Source organism: Procambarus clarkii, chromosome 6 (genome assembly GCF_040958095.1).
Source record: "Procambarus clarkii isolate CNS0578487 chromosome 6, FALCON_Pclarkii_2.0, whole genome shotgun sequence".
Taxonomy (NCBI): Eukaryota; Metazoa; Arthropoda; class Malacostraca; order Decapoda; family Cambaridae; genus Procambarus; species Procambarus clarkii.
In genome coordinates, this window is record NC_091155.1 from 25,391,933 (window position 1) to 25,412,940 (window position 21,008).

General features: G+C 44.8%; 1 protein-coding gene across 6 annotated transcripts in view; it reads right to left on the reverse strand.

Moving 5' to 3' along the window:
- Positions 1–3,137: 3,137 nt before the first annotated feature.
- The window catches only part of LOC123754025 (collagen alpha-1(XI) chain), a 70,869-nt gene continuing 52,998 nt past the window's right edge, over positions 3,138–21,008 (reverse strand). The window contains exons 12-29 of one of the 6 annotated variants that reach the window (XM_069306937.1): positions 20,802–20,990; positions 20,260–20,466; positions 19,938–20,144; positions 19,546–19,797; positions 19,234–19,395; positions 18,724–18,778; positions 17,958–18,064; positions 16,997–17,374; positions 16,544–16,813; positions 16,158–16,319; positions 15,485–15,700; positions 14,083–14,327; positions 13,077–13,208; positions 11,118–11,195; positions 7,652–7,962; positions 5,472–5,656; positions 4,185–4,400; positions 3,138–4,069 (exon numbers count right to left, since the gene is read on the reverse strand). In XM_069306937.1, the coding sequence (XP_069163038.1) occupies positions 3,917–4,069; positions 4,185–4,400; positions 5,472–5,656; positions 7,652–7,962; positions 11,118–11,195; positions 13,077–13,208; positions 14,083–14,327; positions 15,485–15,700; positions 16,158–16,319; positions 16,544–16,813; positions 16,997–17,374; positions 17,958–18,064; positions 18,724–18,778; positions 19,234–19,395; positions 19,546–19,797; positions 19,938–20,144; positions 20,260–20,466; positions 20,802–20,990 (3,525 nt within the window). In that variant the 3' untranslated portion in view covers positions 3,138–3,916. Of the gene's footprint in view, positions 4,070–4,184; positions 4,401–5,471; positions 5,657–7,651; positions 7,966–11,117; positions 11,196–13,076; positions 13,209–14,082; positions 14,328–15,484; positions 15,701–16,157; positions 16,320–16,543; positions 16,814–16,996; positions 17,375–17,957; positions 18,065–18,723; positions 18,779–19,233; positions 19,396–19,545; positions 19,798–19,937; positions 20,145–20,259; positions 20,467–20,801; positions 20,991–21,008 lie in introns of all 6 variants that reach the window. The other 5 variants (XM_069306931.1, XM_069306941.1, XM_069306939.1 and 2 more) reach the window with 5 other exon arrangements.

The following is a 21,008-nucleotide window of genomic DNA, read 5'->3' on the forward strand; positions in this document are numbered from 1 at the left end:
TTCCCTGCCTGACGCTCACCTTGAGAGAGGATACAAATGCTTCTATATACTTTGTTTTCGTTTCCTACTTCTGTTTTCTTTCCACTTCGCCTTGTAGATAGTTATACTCTCCCAGTCCACACGCATATCCTAGCTCCTAGGCCACGCCCATATCCCAGCTCCTAGGCCACGCCCATATCCCAACTCCTAGGCCACGCCCATATCCCAACTCCCGGGCCCCGCCCATATCCCAGCTCCTAGGCCGTTCTCGTGTCCGTTTATCCTTTTCAATTACGATGGTGACGTATTTAGGTTTTCTTCTTTGTGAAGTCCTTACCTCAGCTCCATCACATTTCTCAGCTCCAGGTCCTAGCACGCGACTCTCAGCACCGGGACCAATCAGTTCAGCTGCCAGTACTATCTGAGTATCATAGTGCAGTTGGCTTCGTTCCCGACTCACAATAGACGATCCCGGGCTCGATTCCCGGGCAGGGCAGAAATGGTTAGGCACGTTTCTTTTCAGCTAATGCAGCTGTTCATCTAGCGGAAAATAGGTACTCCTGGAGTTAGGCAACCGTTGTAGGGGGGTTGACCTTCTGGGGGAGGGACAGTAGTTTGACCTTGTAGGTGACCTTGATATAAGGTCGAGGTCGACCTTATATCGACCTGTGAGACTCCATACTCACAGGATGAGTATGATGGGATTTACCACCACTGAGAGGACGAGTATGGACCGGATCTACCAGCACTCACAGGATGAGTACTGGGTCTACCACCACTCACAGGATGAGTACTGGGTCTACCACCACTCACAGGATGAGTACTGGGTCTACCACCACTCACAGGATGAGTACTGGGTCTACCACCACTCACAGGATGAGTACTGGGTCTACCACCACTCACAGAATGGGTATAGGGTGGACAATAAATGAAAATCTTAACTAACTTCTGTAACTACATCTTACAAGTCTTCCTCCCGGTTTGCTCGCCCATGAAGACACCTCTATCCTGTCTTCCCATATCTTGGTGCATGGGAAGGAAGAGCCCACGAGCTGCCGCCCGACCCCCGCAGACTCAAATCTACAAGTGTAAGTCGGAAAATACTTTACACACATCATCAGTCACGGCCCAAATCTTCCTGAGACCGTCGTAATCTCGTGAGACAGGCCAATTACAGGTACCATTTGGCCCTCTCTGGGGACGAGAAGGGACTTAAGGTCCGGCAGTCTGAAGGTTGAAAGTCTGCGGTTATCGATTGGAAATCAAGCCCAAGCGACGCGAGTGTTAGCGATGACTGATCGTCACTTTGGATTGGTGTGAGGATATAAGGAATGGACAGGGAAGGACAAAATGCTACACTATAAGTATAAGGAAGAGGGCAGGACGGAATGTTCCACTATAGTATAAGGAAGAGGTCAGGACGGAATGTTCCACTATAGGTATAAGGTAGAGGGCAGGACGGAATGTTCCACTATAGTATAAGGTAGAGGACAGGACGGAATGCTCCAGTATAGTATAAGAATGAGGGCAGGACGGAATGCTCCAGTATAGTATAAGAATGAGGGCAGGACGAAATGCTCCACTTTAGTATAAGGTAGAGGACAGGACGGAATGCTCCACTAACATACAACATGGAACATCGGTATCCATAAGCTGGATAATTTTAGATTCAGAAAATACCTCGTTAATTATTTGTCTCGAAACACAGAGTGGTTGATTTATGGAACACGTTGGTAGGTAACGTAAAAGACGTCGGGGCATTGGTTTGTTTCAAGCACCACTCTTGACGATGGCAAGCACCACTCTTGAAGATGGCAAGGCCCACTCTTGAAGATGGCAAGCACCACTATTACACTCTTGACCGATGGCAAGGCAATCTTCATGAGCGCATTGCATGTACATTATTTTAAAGTATACATAGTTATACATAATTATACATAGTCCCATGGTTCTGATTGCTGTTTGAAGTCGCTTTGATCTTATTAAGTCGTTGTAACTAAAGTCGTTACGACTTGATTAGGGTCCAACATGGACAGAAACGTCGTCGCTTTTATTTTATTTCATACATGTGGGTCGATTAATTGTTTCAGTCTTGTTATTGTGACTTATTCTTTGTATGTAATACTTATTTTTTTCTTTTTTGATTATAATGAACAATTTTTTTTATATACTTCATTTTCTTCCTCTTTATCATCATGTTGTTCTACATGTTTTTATTCAATGACTTGTTTCCTCAAATCTGAATGTCAATAACAGATCTGATTACTGGCAAGTTTATCAGTAAGTCCCAATCAGTCAGCTCCCAACCTGAATGCTCCTCTATGCTCCAACCTGACTGGTTGGGATCAGAGTCATTGTAGTTTTGAAATTATTTGGGGGGACTTTTAGAGGCATTGTAACAGAGCTCTGCTGTGAGTGATCTGAGGGACAACCTCTGTGAGATGCAGATTATATACAAGGTCCTCACACACCCGGACGTAGGTTCGAACCCTCATCACGGCCCTTGTGGATTTGTTTATATTCAAGGTTGTTTATTTCGAAACATGTTCCGTCGAAATGTGTGGTTTTTCTCGCAGGGGCAGGGGGGGGGGGGGGGTGTTGTATTGTGGTTTAGGGATACTGTATCTATATATTCTTTTTTATGCACTGTGACCTCAAAAATCTGGACCTCAATATATATATATATATATATATATATATATATATATATATATATATATATATATATATATATATATATATATATATATATATATATATATAATGCAAAATACTCAAAAATCTGAATATTTGAACCTGCGGAGGGAATCGTAAACCTGTCCGTCCAGATTTTTTTTTTTTTAGTTTGCATTGCAGTATATTTATGTGAATAAATATGGTTACAAAAGTGAACACTCATACGTATTCAGAGTTAGATGGCAATATTATCTCTGAATGCTCTGTATTCCCTTCTTCGAGGCTATGGGTCCCTGCAATTGCACCAGAGGTGGTACCCCCTCTTTACATATATATATATATATATATATATATATATATATATATATATATATATATATATATATATATATATATATATATATATATATATATATATATACTAATCTAAATATATTGCTCAGAACCTTCCATATAGTCCAGAGGATAAGCAAACACATTGATGTATTATTCAAGAATAGATCCATTCTTGTCTAATAATAAAAACATAATTGGACACATCCAACATTTAGTGATGACTTTATACAAATTGTAAAAAAAACTATACTTAACATATAAGCAATATTTTAAATCGCCCCTATAGAAAAGAGAGTAGAACAGCGGGTGAAGATGAAGACAAGAGATACTGGCAGTGATTGGTACAACGATACCGTGGCTTATGATAATTAAGCACAAAAATCCCAACTGTATACACTTTGTACAATTACTAGATACACCATTTTCACACCTCCATGTCTTTGCACTGCCTCGCGGGCTATGCCTGTAGGTCCTTCCCAGCCCCAGAACACGCGAGTCGGGATAAGTTTTTTCACAGATGCTGCTAGCTACATCAACAAAACACGAGAGTTCACTACGGAGGGTCCTTGAGCGGTCGGTCATCAACGCCATATCGTCATCCGGTGAGTCCGAGGACTCGGGGTCCATAGAGTGATCAGGCCTCGCAGGGGTCATCGTACTGTCAATCCTTCGGGGTCCAGTGCAGAGCCTTAGACGTCGTCGCCGGGGTTTGTAACATCCATCAGCAGCAGTTGTCATGCCTATTCCACACGCCTCCGGTCTCCCCGGTGCGCCACATCCACTGCTCGGGTCACACCAACACATCCAAGACGCCTGGATGAAGCCTCGGCTGGGAAGTTGTAAGCCAACAGGTGCAAGGGTCCACCTTGGGGAATCGGCCCAGCATGAAAAAGACACAATTGCTGCTGGAATTGGTTCAGTTGAGCTATTTGAAGCAGACGGGGCCCGCCTCAAAGCCAAATGCCTGGTTGGGAAGTCCGTAGTCTGTGGGCTGGAAGTCGACGAGGGGAAGATGGGCCAGTTTCTTGGACCGGACCTCAAATACTGTTCGCGTTTTCCCTGGTACGCCACTTTTCGTCTGCGGAATAGAATTGAATTGCTTTTAAACCACGGGAAAACATCAGGTATAAGGAAAGTCTAAAAAAAAGAAAGACTCGATCAATACAACAGAAGAAGGATCAGAAGCTACTCACAGCGCATCCGTCAGTAAGAACGTTGGGTTTGATCGTGTCGATGGAAAATATCTGCTCGTCCTCTCCCATGAGTTTGATGGCCTTGTTGTGGTTGAGATTGTCTTCGTCAAACCAGGCCTTGGACTGGACGCAGGTGTAGGTGAAGTTCTGATAGGCATAAGATGAGAGCAGCCTCAAGAACGTCATCTGGACGACACCCGTCGACTCGTATGTGATCTGCGAGACACAGGATACATGAGGATAATGCAGCAGGGAGGATGCTCCTTATGCAAGTGCTATTTACCAAACCTCTACTGTACTGTATTGTACTGTAAACTGTATGGTAATCCCATTGAAAAGTTGGATTACATTAAGTGCATGTATCAGCCAATGTTATGTTTATTGTGTTTTGTTTTCGTTCACTATTGTGATTTATTTTGTGGATTAGATCCAATCAAAGGCTCTAAACTTTAGTGTAAAGTATCATTATTTGATCTAGAGGAATAGGCAATGGATTGCGGATAGATCCATGGAAGATGAGCTGACGAAGCCCTAACACTTAATATGTCCTGGCTAGAACACACATACACACACACACACACACACACATACACACGCGCACACACACACACACACACACACACACACACACACACACACACACACACACACACACACACACACACACACACACACACACACACACACACACAAGGAAATCAAAGCTGAATTTTTGCCTATAGAGAGGGAGGGGGGGGAACTAACCAACGCATCGGCAGGTTACTATGCCTATGTAAAGCCAAGAGAGCCAAGATAAACGTTCACTGACTGAGAAAATATGCAACAGCAGAGGAACACCGAATAATTAGGCCACTAATGCTGGTATTTATAAATGAGTTAACACCGAGAATCTTAATGAGACGCCAAGTTAAACTGTGGAATATAGAATGCTTACATAAAGGCATGCCATAAAAAAACAGAATATATATATATATATATATATATATATATATATATATATATATATATATATATATATATATATATATATATATATATATATAAAGGAAGACAGAGCAGCAAAGGTCACAGCAAGAACAGCTAGTAAGGCAGACAATTACAATCAGAAACCACAGATGACACAGAGTCACCTGTGGAGTCATCTGCTAGTCTAGTGGGAGCTAGGGTATATCGGTGGGCCTGGGCCCCACCGACATATCCTAGCCCCCACCCCCATTATAAATATAACAACACCTTATCCACTCCCACATCCAGAAAAAAATCAAAGGACTACAGCATCTCCCTTACCTTAAATCCTCCTCTGAGGTCTGAGAACCAGGCGTCCTCTCGGGCAACCCTCCAGGGAATGTTGATGATCTTGGAGGAATGAACATCAGGGAAGACGCACGTCTCTCCAGATACAGTCATGTTACAGAAGACGTACACAGCATCGTCGGGCATGCCAAGATTCGGATCAATCCAGTACCAGCCATCTGAGGGGGTGTAGAGAGACTGTGAGAGCGAGTGTCTATTGAGAAGACAATGAGAGGGAGTGTCTATTGAGGAGACAGTGAGGAGGAGGAAGGAGAGTGAGAGTCTGGTGAGGAAAGAGTGAGAGATGAAGGGATCGTGTGAGCTTTGCAGGATGACACACACTAATAGTGACAACTGTATGGGGAGCAGAATAAAAAATAGGGATAGATCAGGCTTAGTTCCTGATGTGCAGAGAGGGGTGGCACGAGTACAGGAAGGGTGACAGCAGTACAAGAAGGGTGAAATGAGTAAGGGAAAGGGTGCAGGAAGGGTGGTAGGGAGCACATTAAGGGTAGCAGGGAGCACAGGAAGGGTGACAAGGAGCACAGGAAGTGTAGCAGGGAGCACAGCAAGGGTGACAAGGGGTACAGGAAGGGTGGAATGAGTGCAGGAATGGTTGAAAGCGTACAAGAAGAGTGACAGGTGACAAGAATTCAGCCATCATGAAGGGACTAAAGTAATAGAAAGATAGGAGCAGTGAACTAGGTTCTTAAGATCACGTGCCATAAAATAAACACATTCTTAAGTTACATATCTCATCATAACTAGAGGATAATCCATGACAAGTGATGGAACATCATCAAAACATTCTGATGAGCTTTCATTTCCATCCTTTATCACATAAATATTCTTAAGAGAAGAGGGAAGAGGGAACAAGATAGGGGAGAGAGAAAGAGAGAGAGAGAGAGAGAGAGAGAGAGAGAGAGAGAGAGAGAGAGAGAGAGAGAGAGAGAGAGAGAGAGAGAGAGAGAGAGAGAGAGAGAGAAAGAGGGATTAATAAGCTCTTTACAACCAGTAATATACAACAACCCTTAAGATTACACATGGAAATCACAGTACTATGATGTAGACTGTATACATACAGTACACCATTGGAGCAGGGCGGCAGGATCGAACCTGCGTCCATGGGTTAAAGGTACTCATCAGGGATTACCCATGATATTGGTTCAATCCATAATCCTGCTCCAGGGAGTTTCTTATCCTTAACGCCATAACAGTTGCCCAACTCCTAGGGCCCCTATTTACTGCTAGGGGTGAACAGAGACATTAGATGAAATGAAACCATTACAGTATTGGGCAGCGCCACTCGTCCTGTGAGTGGACACACCGCCATAGTGACAGTATTGGGCAGCGCCACTCATCCTGTGAGTGGACACACCGCCATAGTGACAGTATTGGGCAGCGCCACTCATCCTGTGAGTGGACACACCGCCATAGTGACAGTATTGGGCAGCGCCACTCATCCTGTGAGTGGACACACCGCCATAGCAGCATGTACAACACTCCCCAAAAAGGAAGAAAACCCGCTGGGTTGTTCATCCTGTTGTAAGGATAATGTTGTAATCTGTTGTAATCTTCACTACCTCACCCCAGTGCTATGTGGTCGTAATGGCTTGGCGCTTTCCCTTTGATAGTTCCCTCCCTAGTTCACTACCACACTATCTGTTCTGTATACTGTGTGGCCCAGGTGTGCTATACTGTGTGGCCCAGGTGTGCTATACTGTGTGGCCCAGGTGTGCTATACTGTGTGGCCCAGGCCTGCTATACTGTTAGATCCAAGCCTGCTATACTTTGTGGCCCAAGCCTGCTATACTGTGTGGCCCAGGCCTGCTATACTGTTAGGCCCAAGCCTGTTATACTGTGTGGCCCAAGCCTGCTATACTGTGTGGCCCAGGCCTGCTATACTGTTAGGCCCAAGCCTGCTATACTGTGTGGCCCAAGCCTGCTATACTGTGTGGTCCAAGCCTGCTATACTGTGTGGCCCAGGTGTGCTATACTGTGTGGCCCAGGTGTGCTATACTGTGTGGCCCAGGTGTGCTATACTGTGTGGCCCCAAGCCTGCTATACGGTGTGGCCCCAGGCCTGCTATACCTTCTGTACCTACTCCTCGTCCTCCATCTTCTATGCCTTCTCCTCTTCCCACCTCCTGCTCAGGTTTTCGCGTACTGACCCACCTTTAAACTTGGGGTGTCCGTAGTAGAGGTCCTTGCAGGTCCTGGCCGGGTTGTCCTTAGTGCCGATGGGCTTCTTCATCCGCTCCAGGTCCTGCCGCATGGTGTAGATGTTGGTGTACATGTCCATCAACTTCACGTCGAAGTCGTCGGGCGCTTCTCCTTTCTGCCGCTTCTTGTTGCCGAAGCCGTCGCCGCTGCTGCCGCCGCTGCCGCTGCCACCGCTGGCGCCACTGGCGCTGCTGACGCCGCCGCCATCGCTGCCGTCGATGTCATCGCTGCCATCCACACTGACGTCGCCGATGTTGTTGCCACTGCTGGTTGTTACACAGAGCTGTTAAATGTCTAAAGAATGATTTAGGTGATAAGATGGTAGTGATAAGGGGGGTGACAGAGAGAGACATGGACACAGAGAGACAGAGAGTGATAGGGAAGTGGCACAGGGAGACAGATGATTGATTGAGAGAGCATCATAAGGGCAGCATGTGGCTGTCAGAGGTCATATCAAAGCCAAAAAACAAGAAACACTTACCATAAAGGTATCGAACTATTTTGACAACCTTTAAAACATTGCCACTACACGAAAACGTCAAAAGGAAAGTAGTATTGTTGTGCTTTGGCTGAGACGATAGTGGTTAGGAAGAAACGACAGGAAACATTATATGTAGGAGGACCTCTGGTGAAGATCAGGCTGTGATGGGCACCTTTTCCCTCCCCCCCTCCCCTCCCACTTTCCTTTTTTCCCTTCCATCTTTTCCCTTTCCCTTCCTCCCTACCCCCCCTTCCTAATCCACCCAACCATACCAAACTCCTTCAAAATTTTTCCCTTTGATTTCACCTTCATTTTCATTCTTATAATTTGTGTGTGTGGCTGATTTCATGTATGAAACATGAGGTTATATTTCCATGATTCTGGGAATTTATAGCACAGAGTTGTGATTCTGGAAAAGCTTAATTGAGACTTGTGAATCTGGAAAAGATTAGTGTAGAGCTGTGATTCTGGAAATGGATGATGATGAATTTTCAATCTGGCATTTTGGAACTCTAAATTGAATATCTAAATAAGGAAAGGAAATAATTTCCTAAATAAGGAAATAATTTGTTATTAACAAATTCTCGTATATGGCATCATATGAGAGTAGAACTAAGTTCTAAATAAATATTTCTCTCAAAGAGCTAGATAATTCTTAATCCGTAAATTTTCCTTAAAAAAAAGGTCGATTTCCTCCCTTATTTTGCAGATTATATTGCTGAATCTGAATAGAATAATTCTCGTTACTCCATTTAGAGATAAAATTAAATAAAATGATGCCAGTGAGAAGTAATGAAATCACTGAGATGAATAAACTAACAAAAACAGCATCCCCCTGATGAATGAGATGAAAAGTAGCATACCCAAATGAATGGGATGAAAAGCAGCATCCCTAGATGAATGAGATGACAACCAGCATCCCCAGTTCATTTAGATAAAAAAAAATAGCATCCCCTGATGAATGAGATGAAACCAGCATCCCATGATGATGGAGATGAAAAGCAGCATCCCCCCAGCACCTATCCGCTCCCACTCCCCTCCTTTCTCCCCCACTCTTTCCCCCCTCCAAACCAAAAAAAAAAATCTATACACCGTTATGTGCGAATGTTTGTTTTTAGAGCACAGATTAAATTTTTGTCCCCAAAACTCCCCACATGCTGTCTTGGTCATCACACAAGTGAAGGGATCACCACTACCACACGGCAGTGATGCCAGGTATTAGTCTTGATGGTGGCGAAGAGGCGCCAGGTATATTCACCTCAAACACCTGTCACCAAGCACAGTAGGCGCCAGGTATATTCACCACAAACACCTGTCCCCAAGCACTGTTGTACTGGTTACCATGACTCAAAACTCAGGCATACACACACACACACACGCTTGGATAAGCTGTTGGATGTTGCAGCAGTTATACAGAAATGGCCAAGACTGTGACATAAGTATACTTGAGAAACTAAACCAATAAACTTTAATCATTTAGAGGAGTGCGGGGGGGGAGGAAACAGGAACTAATTAATGGTCAGTAATATAATCATTATAACCTAATAGCTATAATGTATGGTGATTGGTGATTGGCAACCGTGAACCCGCTAGTATAACCCAATGAAACTTAGACAGCATTTAACACGATTATGAGGTCATGTTTACAATCATTAACTTATATTATATTCAAATGATTAATGTTTATTGATCCATTTCCTCAGCTGCATACATGCCACAGACTTAGGTGGGCTGGGTGTCTAAATCTCACCCCCACGTTGTTGTGACTTGCGGTCTGCACACACTTATCCACTTGCGAGTGGAAGTGGAGGTAAGGCGGCCCTTAGTATAAGCTCCAGCAGGTTGAGGACACCAGCTATCTTAAACCCATCTCCATCGATGTATGATAAAGATGAGATTAAGGCCAGTATCGTAGTCAAGGACTTGGTCTAACTGTACTTACCTAAAGGGTTTTTTTCCTTAATAGCCCAACTTTAGCTTTTGGGTCACGTCTTTATAACTCTTGGATTTAACTTCAGGCAACGACTCTCGATTTCCTTTGTTTCTCGTAATCTCTAATTCCTTTCACCTAAGGAGCTGGCAAGACACTGAAGGGGTGTTTTATCACGCTCTCTGGTTCCCATCTTTATCTCTAGCTTCCAAGGGACGTCTTCTCTATATATTACTGTCAATCATAGATATCCTGTTCTCTCTTGCTCTCTCTCTCTTTCAGAGATAACTCAGAGTATTTGGAATGTCTGAAACATGTCACCTTTATTTCTCCTTCCAATGTCATTTGATTCGACTTCTACATTCTATTTCTGTAACATGGAATTAAACTAAGCAGTAGGGATAGACTATGGGAACTGAATCGAACGGCACTGTAACAAAGGAAATTTAGGGGGGACATGATTCAGATATACAAAATATATGAGGGTATCGTTTAAATATGGAGACAGAACATTTAGAAGGAGTAACGTAACTATCATTACCTTCTCTAGCTCATACCACTTGCTCACTGCCTCCTCCTCTGGCTCATACCACTTGTTCACTACCTCCTTCTCTAGCTCATACCACTTAATCTATATTTATTAAACAGTTTACGAGCTTGAAATCACTATAACCTTAAATTTTTAACGACGATCTCGTAAACGGGGTAATAATAAATAGAGACTTCGCTGCCATTGTCGTAGAGATACGGATCTCGTAAGTGTTTCGTGATTGCAAGATCCGACCGCACCTGAGGATTCGTACCTGCAATGCCGTCTCTCTCAACACCGAACACTGAGTCTTCGAAATGATTCTTAACTCGGGTCCTTATCAATAATTTTATTGTTTCATTTTAAATAGATAATGAAAGATTGACTTCCTAGTGACTTAAAAAAAAGGGGTAGTTTGAAAGTAGATCAAAGTATGTCGGAGAATGTATCATGAGGAGGCGATTGGTGTCTTACTAACCTGGGTTTTCTACCACCATCACCATCACCAGACTTTCGGGCAGTTTTACCGCGTCTTCTGTTGCCTCGCTTGTTGCGTCTGTAAGAGTCACGAGTGAGACACAACTGCTCCTTCGACTACGCTTAAAGAAATAACCATGATCGGCCCTGAGAAAGTCACAACAATTTGGAAACTGCAGGTGTAATCCATCAATTAAAAGGCAAAAGCTTATTATGTTCCGTAATGGTTACTGATGATGTTAATTATCTGAAGTAAACTTAAGTCAAAACAGTTTGATTGGAAATGAATCACTGGTTATGTTTTGGGGCTTGAATTTCCGCCTGACCAAGCCGGAAACTTCAGTGCATGCCTGAGATATCCTCTGTAGCTGGCCCTCTGAAGGTCAAAGATATCATTTTTAGTATTAAAAGCTTAAATTGTTGCATTATGCGATAATTGGCTTAGCATGTGTTGTGTTCTTCGCTTGACCAGCATTCCGCTTCCAGGATTTTTCAACGTTCTTTCAATTTATTCCATCGTTATTAGCTCTACCTTTCTGTTAGGTGCTTTAATATTTTGGTAACAAAAAAAAGTTGCAGGATACAGAGGCTTTACAACAGCTGAATTAGACAGGTTGAAAAATTCTGAATCGGTACTGAATGGGTCCGAGTTTCTGTCTGACTTCCTCTCGTGATTTATTGGTTGTATGCAGGTCTAATATAACTTTAACAGTGCGTCGATAGGCACAAAAAAAGGGCTGTTTATATGGGATAGTTAATCTCAGGCGCGGCTGGGTATACTACATTTATCACTGGGCCTTTATAAGCTGACCTCAGCATAGGAAGAGTAGCTTTGAAAAATCAACAAAAATACGTGTCATTACTAGGATCATTTATCACGTGTCATTTGACACAGACTATATTAGCATGTGTCATATCACTGAATATATGATTGTTTATGTATCCTCCGACTCAGGCTGGACCATGATTTAATTTGTTTAAATTTTGAACATTTAAGACAACTTGCATACATCAAGTGGCTACTTAATTTTACAGATAGGGGTATTTAGTGCCATTTGTCTTAGAATGGATTATTATGATAGACTATTTAGACTTGTGGCGATTGTTTATGGGTGCCATTTAGCATAGGCAGGTCTGAATGGCTGCCAAAGTGCCATCCATCACAACTTGTTTACAGTGTGGCCATCTTGTGCAACAAAATGCAGCTGGCTGCTAGGAGTGGCCTTGGGTGGGATGACTCTGGGGGGTGTTGAGGAGCAGTGGAAATGCACGTAGCCGTCTAGTAGCACAGGCTGGGATCATTCCACTTGTGCGAGGGTTGGTGGCGGGAGCTGGGTGGTGCCCATAGCATCAGGGGTCAGCAGCTGGGGTGCCCATAACATTAGATTCAGCAGCTGGGGGTGCCCATAGCATCAGGTTCAGCAGCTGGGGGTGCCCATAGCATCAGGGTCAGCAATTGGGGTGCCCATAACATTAGATTCAGCAGCTGGGGTGCCCATAGCATTAGATTCAGCAGCTGGGGTGCCCATAGAATTAGGTTCAGCAACTGGGGTGCCCATAGTATCAGGAGTTGGAGTGGCCATAGCATTTATTCTGCAGAGAAGAGGCTTTAAAAAGAGTGTGGAGGGGGGAATGTCTTTTGCGCAAGGGGAGGGGGGGGGAGGGGTTACATAAGCACAACAATTGCCACTAAGCTTGAATTAAAGCTGAATTGTTGCGTGACGTGGAGATAGGATGGGATAACTGGGCCATCCAGATTAGGCTGCTGGGATGGCCGTAGATCAAGCAGGCTTCCCGTCCCTGATCACGGGCAACTGGAGCAGTGATAGGGGGGGGGGGGGGAAATGTGCGACACTCAGGGAGAATAACAGGCCATGAAGCGATGCCAGGAGACACAAACTGTATCCTCTTCGTCGTGTTGAGGGGACTCGGCGGTCGACGCTGCTTGCCCCGCACTCACCTATCCACCTGACTGGGGTTTGGTCTTCGGCGCCTACCCGCTCGCCCTCTTCCGGGCCCCGGAGAGAAGGGGTTTTCAGGCAGAGAAGATGAGGAGTCACACACTTCACCTATTCTACAGTCGTCGTCCGGCCTGTAAAACCCTTGAGTCAGTAGTTACTCCTAATTCACTTCACCTCCTTCCCCCCCAAAAAAAAACTACCACTTACGGGGCTATTCATGCCCGTGCCACCTCTTGGGTGGCTTAATTTTCATCAATCAGTGAGGTACTCCTAACGAGATTGTCATTGGTACTTGATAAAGGCTGACACACACACACCGTAAGGGCCACCACTTACGGGCTATTCATGCCCGTGCCACCTTTTGGGTGGCTTAATCTTCATCAATCAATCAATCACCGTCAACACCCCACAGCAACACACTCTGGTCACTCCCAGCCCTCGGGGATGTGTGTTAAGAGAGTAAGAACCCAGTTTTGTAAATCACATTCTGACTAATAATCTTTATAAAAAATTGAATTCTCTACAAACAATTGCTGGCATAGTATATAGTCAACATCGTTACAGTCAAATAACTTGTTGGGGTCTAATAACATTGTACGATTGAGGTTACAGCATCAGATATTGAGCTCTATGGGGGGGGGGGTTCTGGCAATGAGACTGATAGTTGTGTTGCATCACAATAATTTAACTCTAAACACCATCTCCGTCACTTAGAACGCTAGATCTGCTGATGCACTTCACTTTTCACTTCTAGCTCTGTACACGTAATTCGACGACTAAGTTTCTCTAATCTTAGAGTATGATGTTATTGCAGAGGACCAATTGTTACAGAAATATCCCTAAAATCATGGTTAGTGATCGCTGAGAACAGAACGAGAACATTTACATAACTCGTTAGAGAACTGATGATTCCCCTTAAACCTTCCCAGCGCCCCCAGGTGGCCACCACGCCACAGTGGCCTTGTCCGCACCTAAATGCACCGAAGTGGAATTCCCGTTACTTACTTGGCCTCCCTCTTAAAGCGGCCGGAGTCCTCGGGATCGTAAGGAGCGTCACGCTGGAACAGTAGCTCCGGGGGTAGAAGTGGCAGCTCCCCAGGTGGGCCAGGGGGACCTGGTGGTCCCGAAGGACCAGTCTCGCCCTTCGGTCCTGAGGAACCTGGTACACCCTTTGGACCAGGAGGACCAACAAGTCCAGGCAGACCGTGAGGACCATCGTTGCCTTTGTTTCCTAAAAGGCCAAGTGGACCCTGGATGTATGAGAACAAGTTCGAAAGATTAGTTTGATAAACTTTCCTAACTGCGCATTGCATTGTGTCATATCTCAAAGTGCCTGCTAAGGAAGTCATTACTATTAGACCGGTTGTACCTTGCGTTATCTGCATGACCTCTATGCCTTGAGGAATCGGCTGAAGAATCATGCAACAAAGTGTCTATTAGATTAGTTTTATTTCAGATCATTCGTGAACCAATCATCCCTGAAAGTGCCTGCTTAATCACTCATGCCTCGCCGTGTCCTCTAGATCACTCATGCCTCGAGATGCCTCCTGCTGTATCAGGCCTTCCTCTAGATGTCTGCTAGTCAAACATGCCTTCAGGCGCCTCCTAGTTTAGTTGTGCCTCGATTCCTAGTAGATCAGTCATGCCTTGGATTACCTGCTACATCTGTTATTCCTTGAGGTACGTACTCTAGATCTGTCATACCATGAGATGTTTGCTAGATTAGTCATATCCTGAGGTACTTAAAGAATAAGTCATACCCTGAAGCATCTGTTCAATAAGTCACACCCTGTGGTACTTGGTAGATTAGCCCATACCCTGTGGTACTTGGTAGATAAGCTCATACCTTGTGGTACTTGGTAGATAAGCCCCATACCCTGTGGTACTTGGTAGATAAGCCCATACCCTGTGGTACTTGGTAGATAAGCTCATACCTTGTGGTACTTGGTAGATAAGTCCCATACCCTGTGGTACTTGGTAGATAAGCCCATACCCTGTGGTACTTGGTAGATTAGCCCATACCCTGTGGTACTTGGTAGATAAGCCCATACCCTGTGGTACTTGGTAGATAAGCCCATACCCTGTGGTACTTGGTAGATAAGCCCATACCCTGAGGTGCCCGATGGAAATACCATACCATGAGGTACTTGCTAGAAGAGTCATAATCTGAGATGCCTGCTGGAAAGGCCATATCCTGAGGTAACTTCAGCATCAAGCATTCCTCAAAGTACTCTTTAGAACAGTCACACTAGACAGTCAACACGACTAATACTGAACATTGCCTACGGGAAACATAGACTCTCTTTCTTGTCAAGAATATTGTTGCAGGAAATAATATTACATTAAAATCAATCACAACCGTTTTTACTGCCTTAAAAAAAATTGTGTAAGGGAAATGGATACATACGGGCTCGCCCTTGATGCCAATTGGTCCCTGAGGGCCCTTCATGCCAGGCTCTCCCTTCTCACCCATCTCTCCCTTTGCCCCTGACATTCCCATTTCCCCTCGATGTCCTTTCGGTCCTCTTCGTCCTCTTCGGCCCTTCTGACCCTTCTGACCAGAATTTCCAGGAAGACCAATTTGGCCAACCTTGCCTTCCTTGCCCGGCACTCCAACATCGCCCTGAAACACAGAGAGACATTAAATTGATTGTTATTTGTCTGTTTTCGGTAACAGAAAGCTAGTTAGGTTAATTGAGATTCCGCTAGGTAAACTTCTTAACTTCCTATGGATCTAACCCCCACAACATTTCTTAATTCCCAGGTACTTATTTGCAGCTAGGTAAATAGGTGCAATAGGTGAAGGGGAACACGCACAAGGGTTTCCGTCATGCCGTGAAAATCAAATCCAGGACCTTTTAGGATTTCGGACCCAACTTCACTGACCACTGTAGCACGGGACCTCTTAGTAATATTTATTCCGGGTTACATTTGTGTAGCAGCTTCAGTACCAAAATAATTGTTAGTATCACATATACTAACAATGTTTGATCCTCTGTAACTTTTAGCTCTGATCACATAATGTAATGGAAATTAATACGTTCAGAAACGTACACATAAAATATGGAATGTACACTTACGGCAGGTCCCGGTGATCCGCGAAGACCAGGTAAACCTTGAGGCCCAGGTAATCCTTGCGAGCCTGTTGGTCCAATGGGTCCATTTGGTCCAGTCAAGCCTCGATCGCCTTTCTCGCCTGGCATTCCCGATGGGCCTTGCTGGCCCGCTGGACCTTCGGGACCCTGGAGGACACAACTCGTTATTATCACCCCATATCAAGTCTTCTTTATTGAAACATGTTGCGAAAGATTGCAGCGTTAGTAATGAAGTATATCGATATAAATAATATATTTATATGTAAAAGTCATTCCGTAAGATGGCCAACTCAGAAACTCAAGACACTGAGGAATCCCAGGCACTGCTTCGTAAAATTCTGAGTGACTGATTGACTTATGTGATGACTTACAGGCTTTCCACTGGCTCCTGGGAGTCCCATTTGGCCAGGTGAGCCTGGTTCACCAGGAGCGCCCGCCTCTCCTTCTTTTCCATCTTCTCCGTCCTTTCCTGGAACCCCCTTTGGTCCTTGCTTGCCAGGTTCCCCGTGTGGTCCAGGGAAGCCAGGTGGTCCAGCATTTCCCTTTGGTCCGGCTGGTCCAATTGGGCCGCGTATTCCGGGTGAGCCCTGTGGTCCAGGCTTTCCTTCCTCTCCTTTTGGTCCATTTGGGCCTATTTTGCCCTGGAATATAAAATATCAAAGTTATGAAATTCCAGAATCCATCCTCTCACAAGCACTTAACCTCGAGGTAACTGTATACAGAATATAGTCAAAGTATTCTGACAATATTATGAACTAGTGCACATCACAAAGAAGTGTTCGCAAAGAAGGTCCTCAGATGGTCACTCAGCGCTCAGTACTCACATGCTCTCCATCCTTGCCCGGTGGGCCAGGGGTTCCTTGTTGGCCGGGTTCTCCTTTCTCGCCCTGAAGTCCGTCTGGTCCGGTGGGTCCGGGTAAACCGGGTGAACCTTTGCTGCCTGGTTGACCGGCTTCTCCGGAGGGACCCAGGGCTCCAGGGAGACCGCGCTTGCCTATGTCACCCTTTTCACCCTTTGGCCCTGATGCGCCTGGCATGCCTTGTACTCCTGCAGGGCCAGCAGGTCCGGGCAGACCCTGAGGCCCATCCTCGCCTTTCCTACCAGTTCGACCCATTCTTCCTGGAGCGCCACGCTCGCCTGGAGCACCAGGGGCTCCTGGGGCGCCTCGGAGACCCTGTGGCCCTGCTGGACCTGGGGGACCCTAATGAAAGAAAGATCCTTTTGTTATATACGACAGTAATTATTTTTTATTCCTCGCCACAACTCAAAGTTTCTGAATTATGGAGCTCATTTGAGAACTATCCAAGACCATAATGAGTATGTATATTCCCTAATCTAACTTTGACGACATTTTACGCGAATAAAATATTTCCAAATAAAAATCATTTGCTCTTTTTGTATTAAAATAAAGTGGGTGGGAAGCTGTGTTCAAGTACGGTGATTTCAGTGTCCCGTTCATACAGTGTTTGATATTGCAATCTCCTGAAACACACTGATATGATCCTAATTAATTAACATTCAGGAATAAAAATATTGCATTTTGCACTCAGCTGACCCACGTGTTAAAATACATATATATATATAGTAAATATAAGTAATAATGACAACATAATATTAAATAATAATAATAATAGTATTATTACTGATTTAATTATAAGTATTATAATTCAATGTCTTCTGAGACTGAAGGATGCTTACTAATAATAATTAAAGTGACGGTACTAGTGATAGTGGCGGAGACTGCCAGGTCTCATGTACAAGACGAGACGGACAGTGTACCATACCTGAAGGCCCTTGCCGCCCTTGAAGCCCTTCTCGCCAGGTGATCCGGCCTCGCCCTTGTCGCCATCCTCGCCAGGCTCTCCCACAGGTCCAGGGGCACCGGGTAATCCTGCACACCCACGGGGTAAACAAACACCCATTAATATCAAACAATCTTAAAGCAACACACACACACACACACGCGCGCGCGCGCACTCACCGACAGCATTAACAAGAAAAATGGCATTTATTGAAAGTAAACAAACAAAATAACATCCATTCATAGCACAGAGCAAACAGAACTCCGTCATCAAAAAAAGTAAACATAAATATTTAATACCATAAATCAGGCAAACAACTTCTTGATACCCTAGATACCATAAAGTAAAAATACGGTATTCACACTTATCAACAGTTAAGAACACTCCCAGTTTAAAAGATGTAAACATCACTCTTTGACAATTTACAAGATGTAAACAGCATTCATTCACAATCTACAAGATGTACACAACCATCACTAACAGTTTACAAGATATAAACAACACTTACACCTTTACAAGATGTAAAGTGTATTTGACAGTTTACAAAAATATGATATAAAAGCACTCACTGACAGTTTACAATATGTAAACTAAGTTATACAGTTTTCTGTCACAGTGTTAGCACAGTACAATACAAGTGTTCCGTCATAGGATAGCACAGTAGAACACAAGTGTAAGTGTTCTTACAAGCTTGTTATCCACTTGTAACACAAGTGGATAACACAAGTGGATAGCAGAGCTGCCTTACCTCGTGGCCCCAAGAGTCCGTCTCTCCCGGTGGGTCCGGGCACTCCTGGGTCTCCCTGAGGAAGTATATATCTTGCAAATTATGTTGATTTAAACCTGGAACTTAAGCTTTGCAACACAGCTACACATTTGGGTTATATTTAACTGTGTTTAAAAGCGATTTCAAAAGCATTAAAGAAGTGTATTCTGTACTTGCAGTAGTCTGATATTCATAAATCTTAGTCTTGCTTTTAATCCCAATTAATTTAAGCAAATCCAATACACCATTTATATAGACTTGTTTTAAATAGTAGTATATTATAGCTGTACTTGTACTTGCGATGCTGACATTGCAGTCTCGCCACAGTGAGCAAAGATACTGTATTTATATAATGTTATGTTGTATAAAATTCAGCTATATTAACATTGTTTCGCAATCATTGAGGTTAAATTTGAAAATAACTCCATTTTGCTTCACCGCACTTAAAATCAACATTTATGCCTGAAAATGCAGTGAACCATGGCTGCCTACCCGTTCTCCCTTCGCTCCTGATGATCCGCGAGAACCTGGGGGTCCATCCTTGCCTGTGGGGCCTTGTGGACCTGCATTTCCAGCAAGCCCTGTGGCGCCTTTGTCTCCTGGGGCGCCGGCGGGGCCTGGGGGACCCATCTCACCCTTGAGACCTGTGGCACCCTGGAATATGTGGGGGGTTGAAGGTAAGAGATCATCATCAGTTCAGTGTGTGTTGTACGTTAGATATATTTGCAAATAATTCATAGCTGGGATGCTCATGAGAGAAGTTGTTTTGGTTAATTGTATAACACGTTGCTTCGGTCTACTTACGGGAATGCCGGAAAGACCGCGTTCTCCGGGGAAGCCTGGTAGACCTGGAGGTCCGACTGGCCCTTCCTTGCCTGGGGATCCCATGGGTCCTGGTGGCCCTTCCTTTCCAGCTTCACCTGGTCTGCCTTCCTCTCCTGGCACACCGGGGGAACCAGGGGGCCCTGGCTCTCCTGTAGGACCAGGTTCTCCGGCTGCACCCACAGGGCCCACTACGCCAGGTGGACCTACAGGCCCTTGATTACCGGGCTCGCCCTACACAGAGTTCAGACAATTTAGAAAACAAATTATATGTAATGTGTATTTATACACATACATAAATATGATATAATTCATATGATGACAGTCAGTACTAACATTAAGTCCCAATGAGGCCTCTCAATGCTAGGACTTACTGGTGGGCCTCGTTCTCCAGGAGGTCCTGCAATGCCATCTTTCCCATCGATTCCTGGAGGACCTAAAGCTCCCGCAAAACCTGGAGGTCCCTCAGGACCTTGGGCTCCTTGATCACCATTAGGTCCCGGTGGTCCCGGCTGGCCAGTGTCACCCTTGGGTCCAGAAAGGCCTGTCTTTCCTCTTCGTCCTCGAGCTCCACGGAATCCCTGGGAAAGCAAAAACCTCCGTTCAGCACAAGATTAGAATCGATGCAGTTTTTTTATGAGATTATCTCAAACACAAGAAAATTTGTAAATGGAATTCTAGCCCGTCGTTGCTCACCCTGGGTCCTTGCTCGCCGCGCTCGCCTGGCATCCCTGAGTTACCCCGCTCGCCTTTGTCTCCAGGTCGTCCCAGCAGGCCAGGAGAACCTTTGTCGCCTTTGTCCCCAGGTGGTCCCGGGTACCCAGGGAAGCCGGGTACTCCAAGTTTGCCTTTCTCTCCGTGGGATCCTGGTGGTCCTGCCTCTCCGCGAGGGCCTTCAAATCCCTGACAAGAAGGAGAACAACAGTGTTTAAAGAAGTGCTTTGTGGTAGGGCAATAAGTAGAAGTATATAATGTGTTGATTAAAAAGTGCAGCAAAATATATCATAACTCTGGAACTTTAAACTTTTTCTTTCGTACTCGTACTCGGAAACCTTTACCAGCATTTCTCAATGGGTTTCGGTGCAGCAAGATAGGACTTATCCTCACTAAGGATAAGGATCACTCACTAATCGGGAGGCGGGGAACCATTGGCAATCCGCCGGCTTCCTGTTCCCGTTGAGACCATTAGAGATGGTGGCTTTCAGGTAAACAAAGAATCAATAAGACAATGATATTACCTTTGGACCCTCAGGTCCTTCGAGACCGATTTGTCCTTCGGGGCCGACCTCTCCACGCTCTCCCTTCAAGCCCATGTCACCCTTGGGTCCATCAGGTCCATGTTCACCTTTGTGGCCTTTCTCGCCCTGAAGGCCCCTGTTGCCCTGGTCGCCCTTGACTCCACGGGGGCCCGGGAACCCAATTGTACCCTAAACAGAAAGATACAT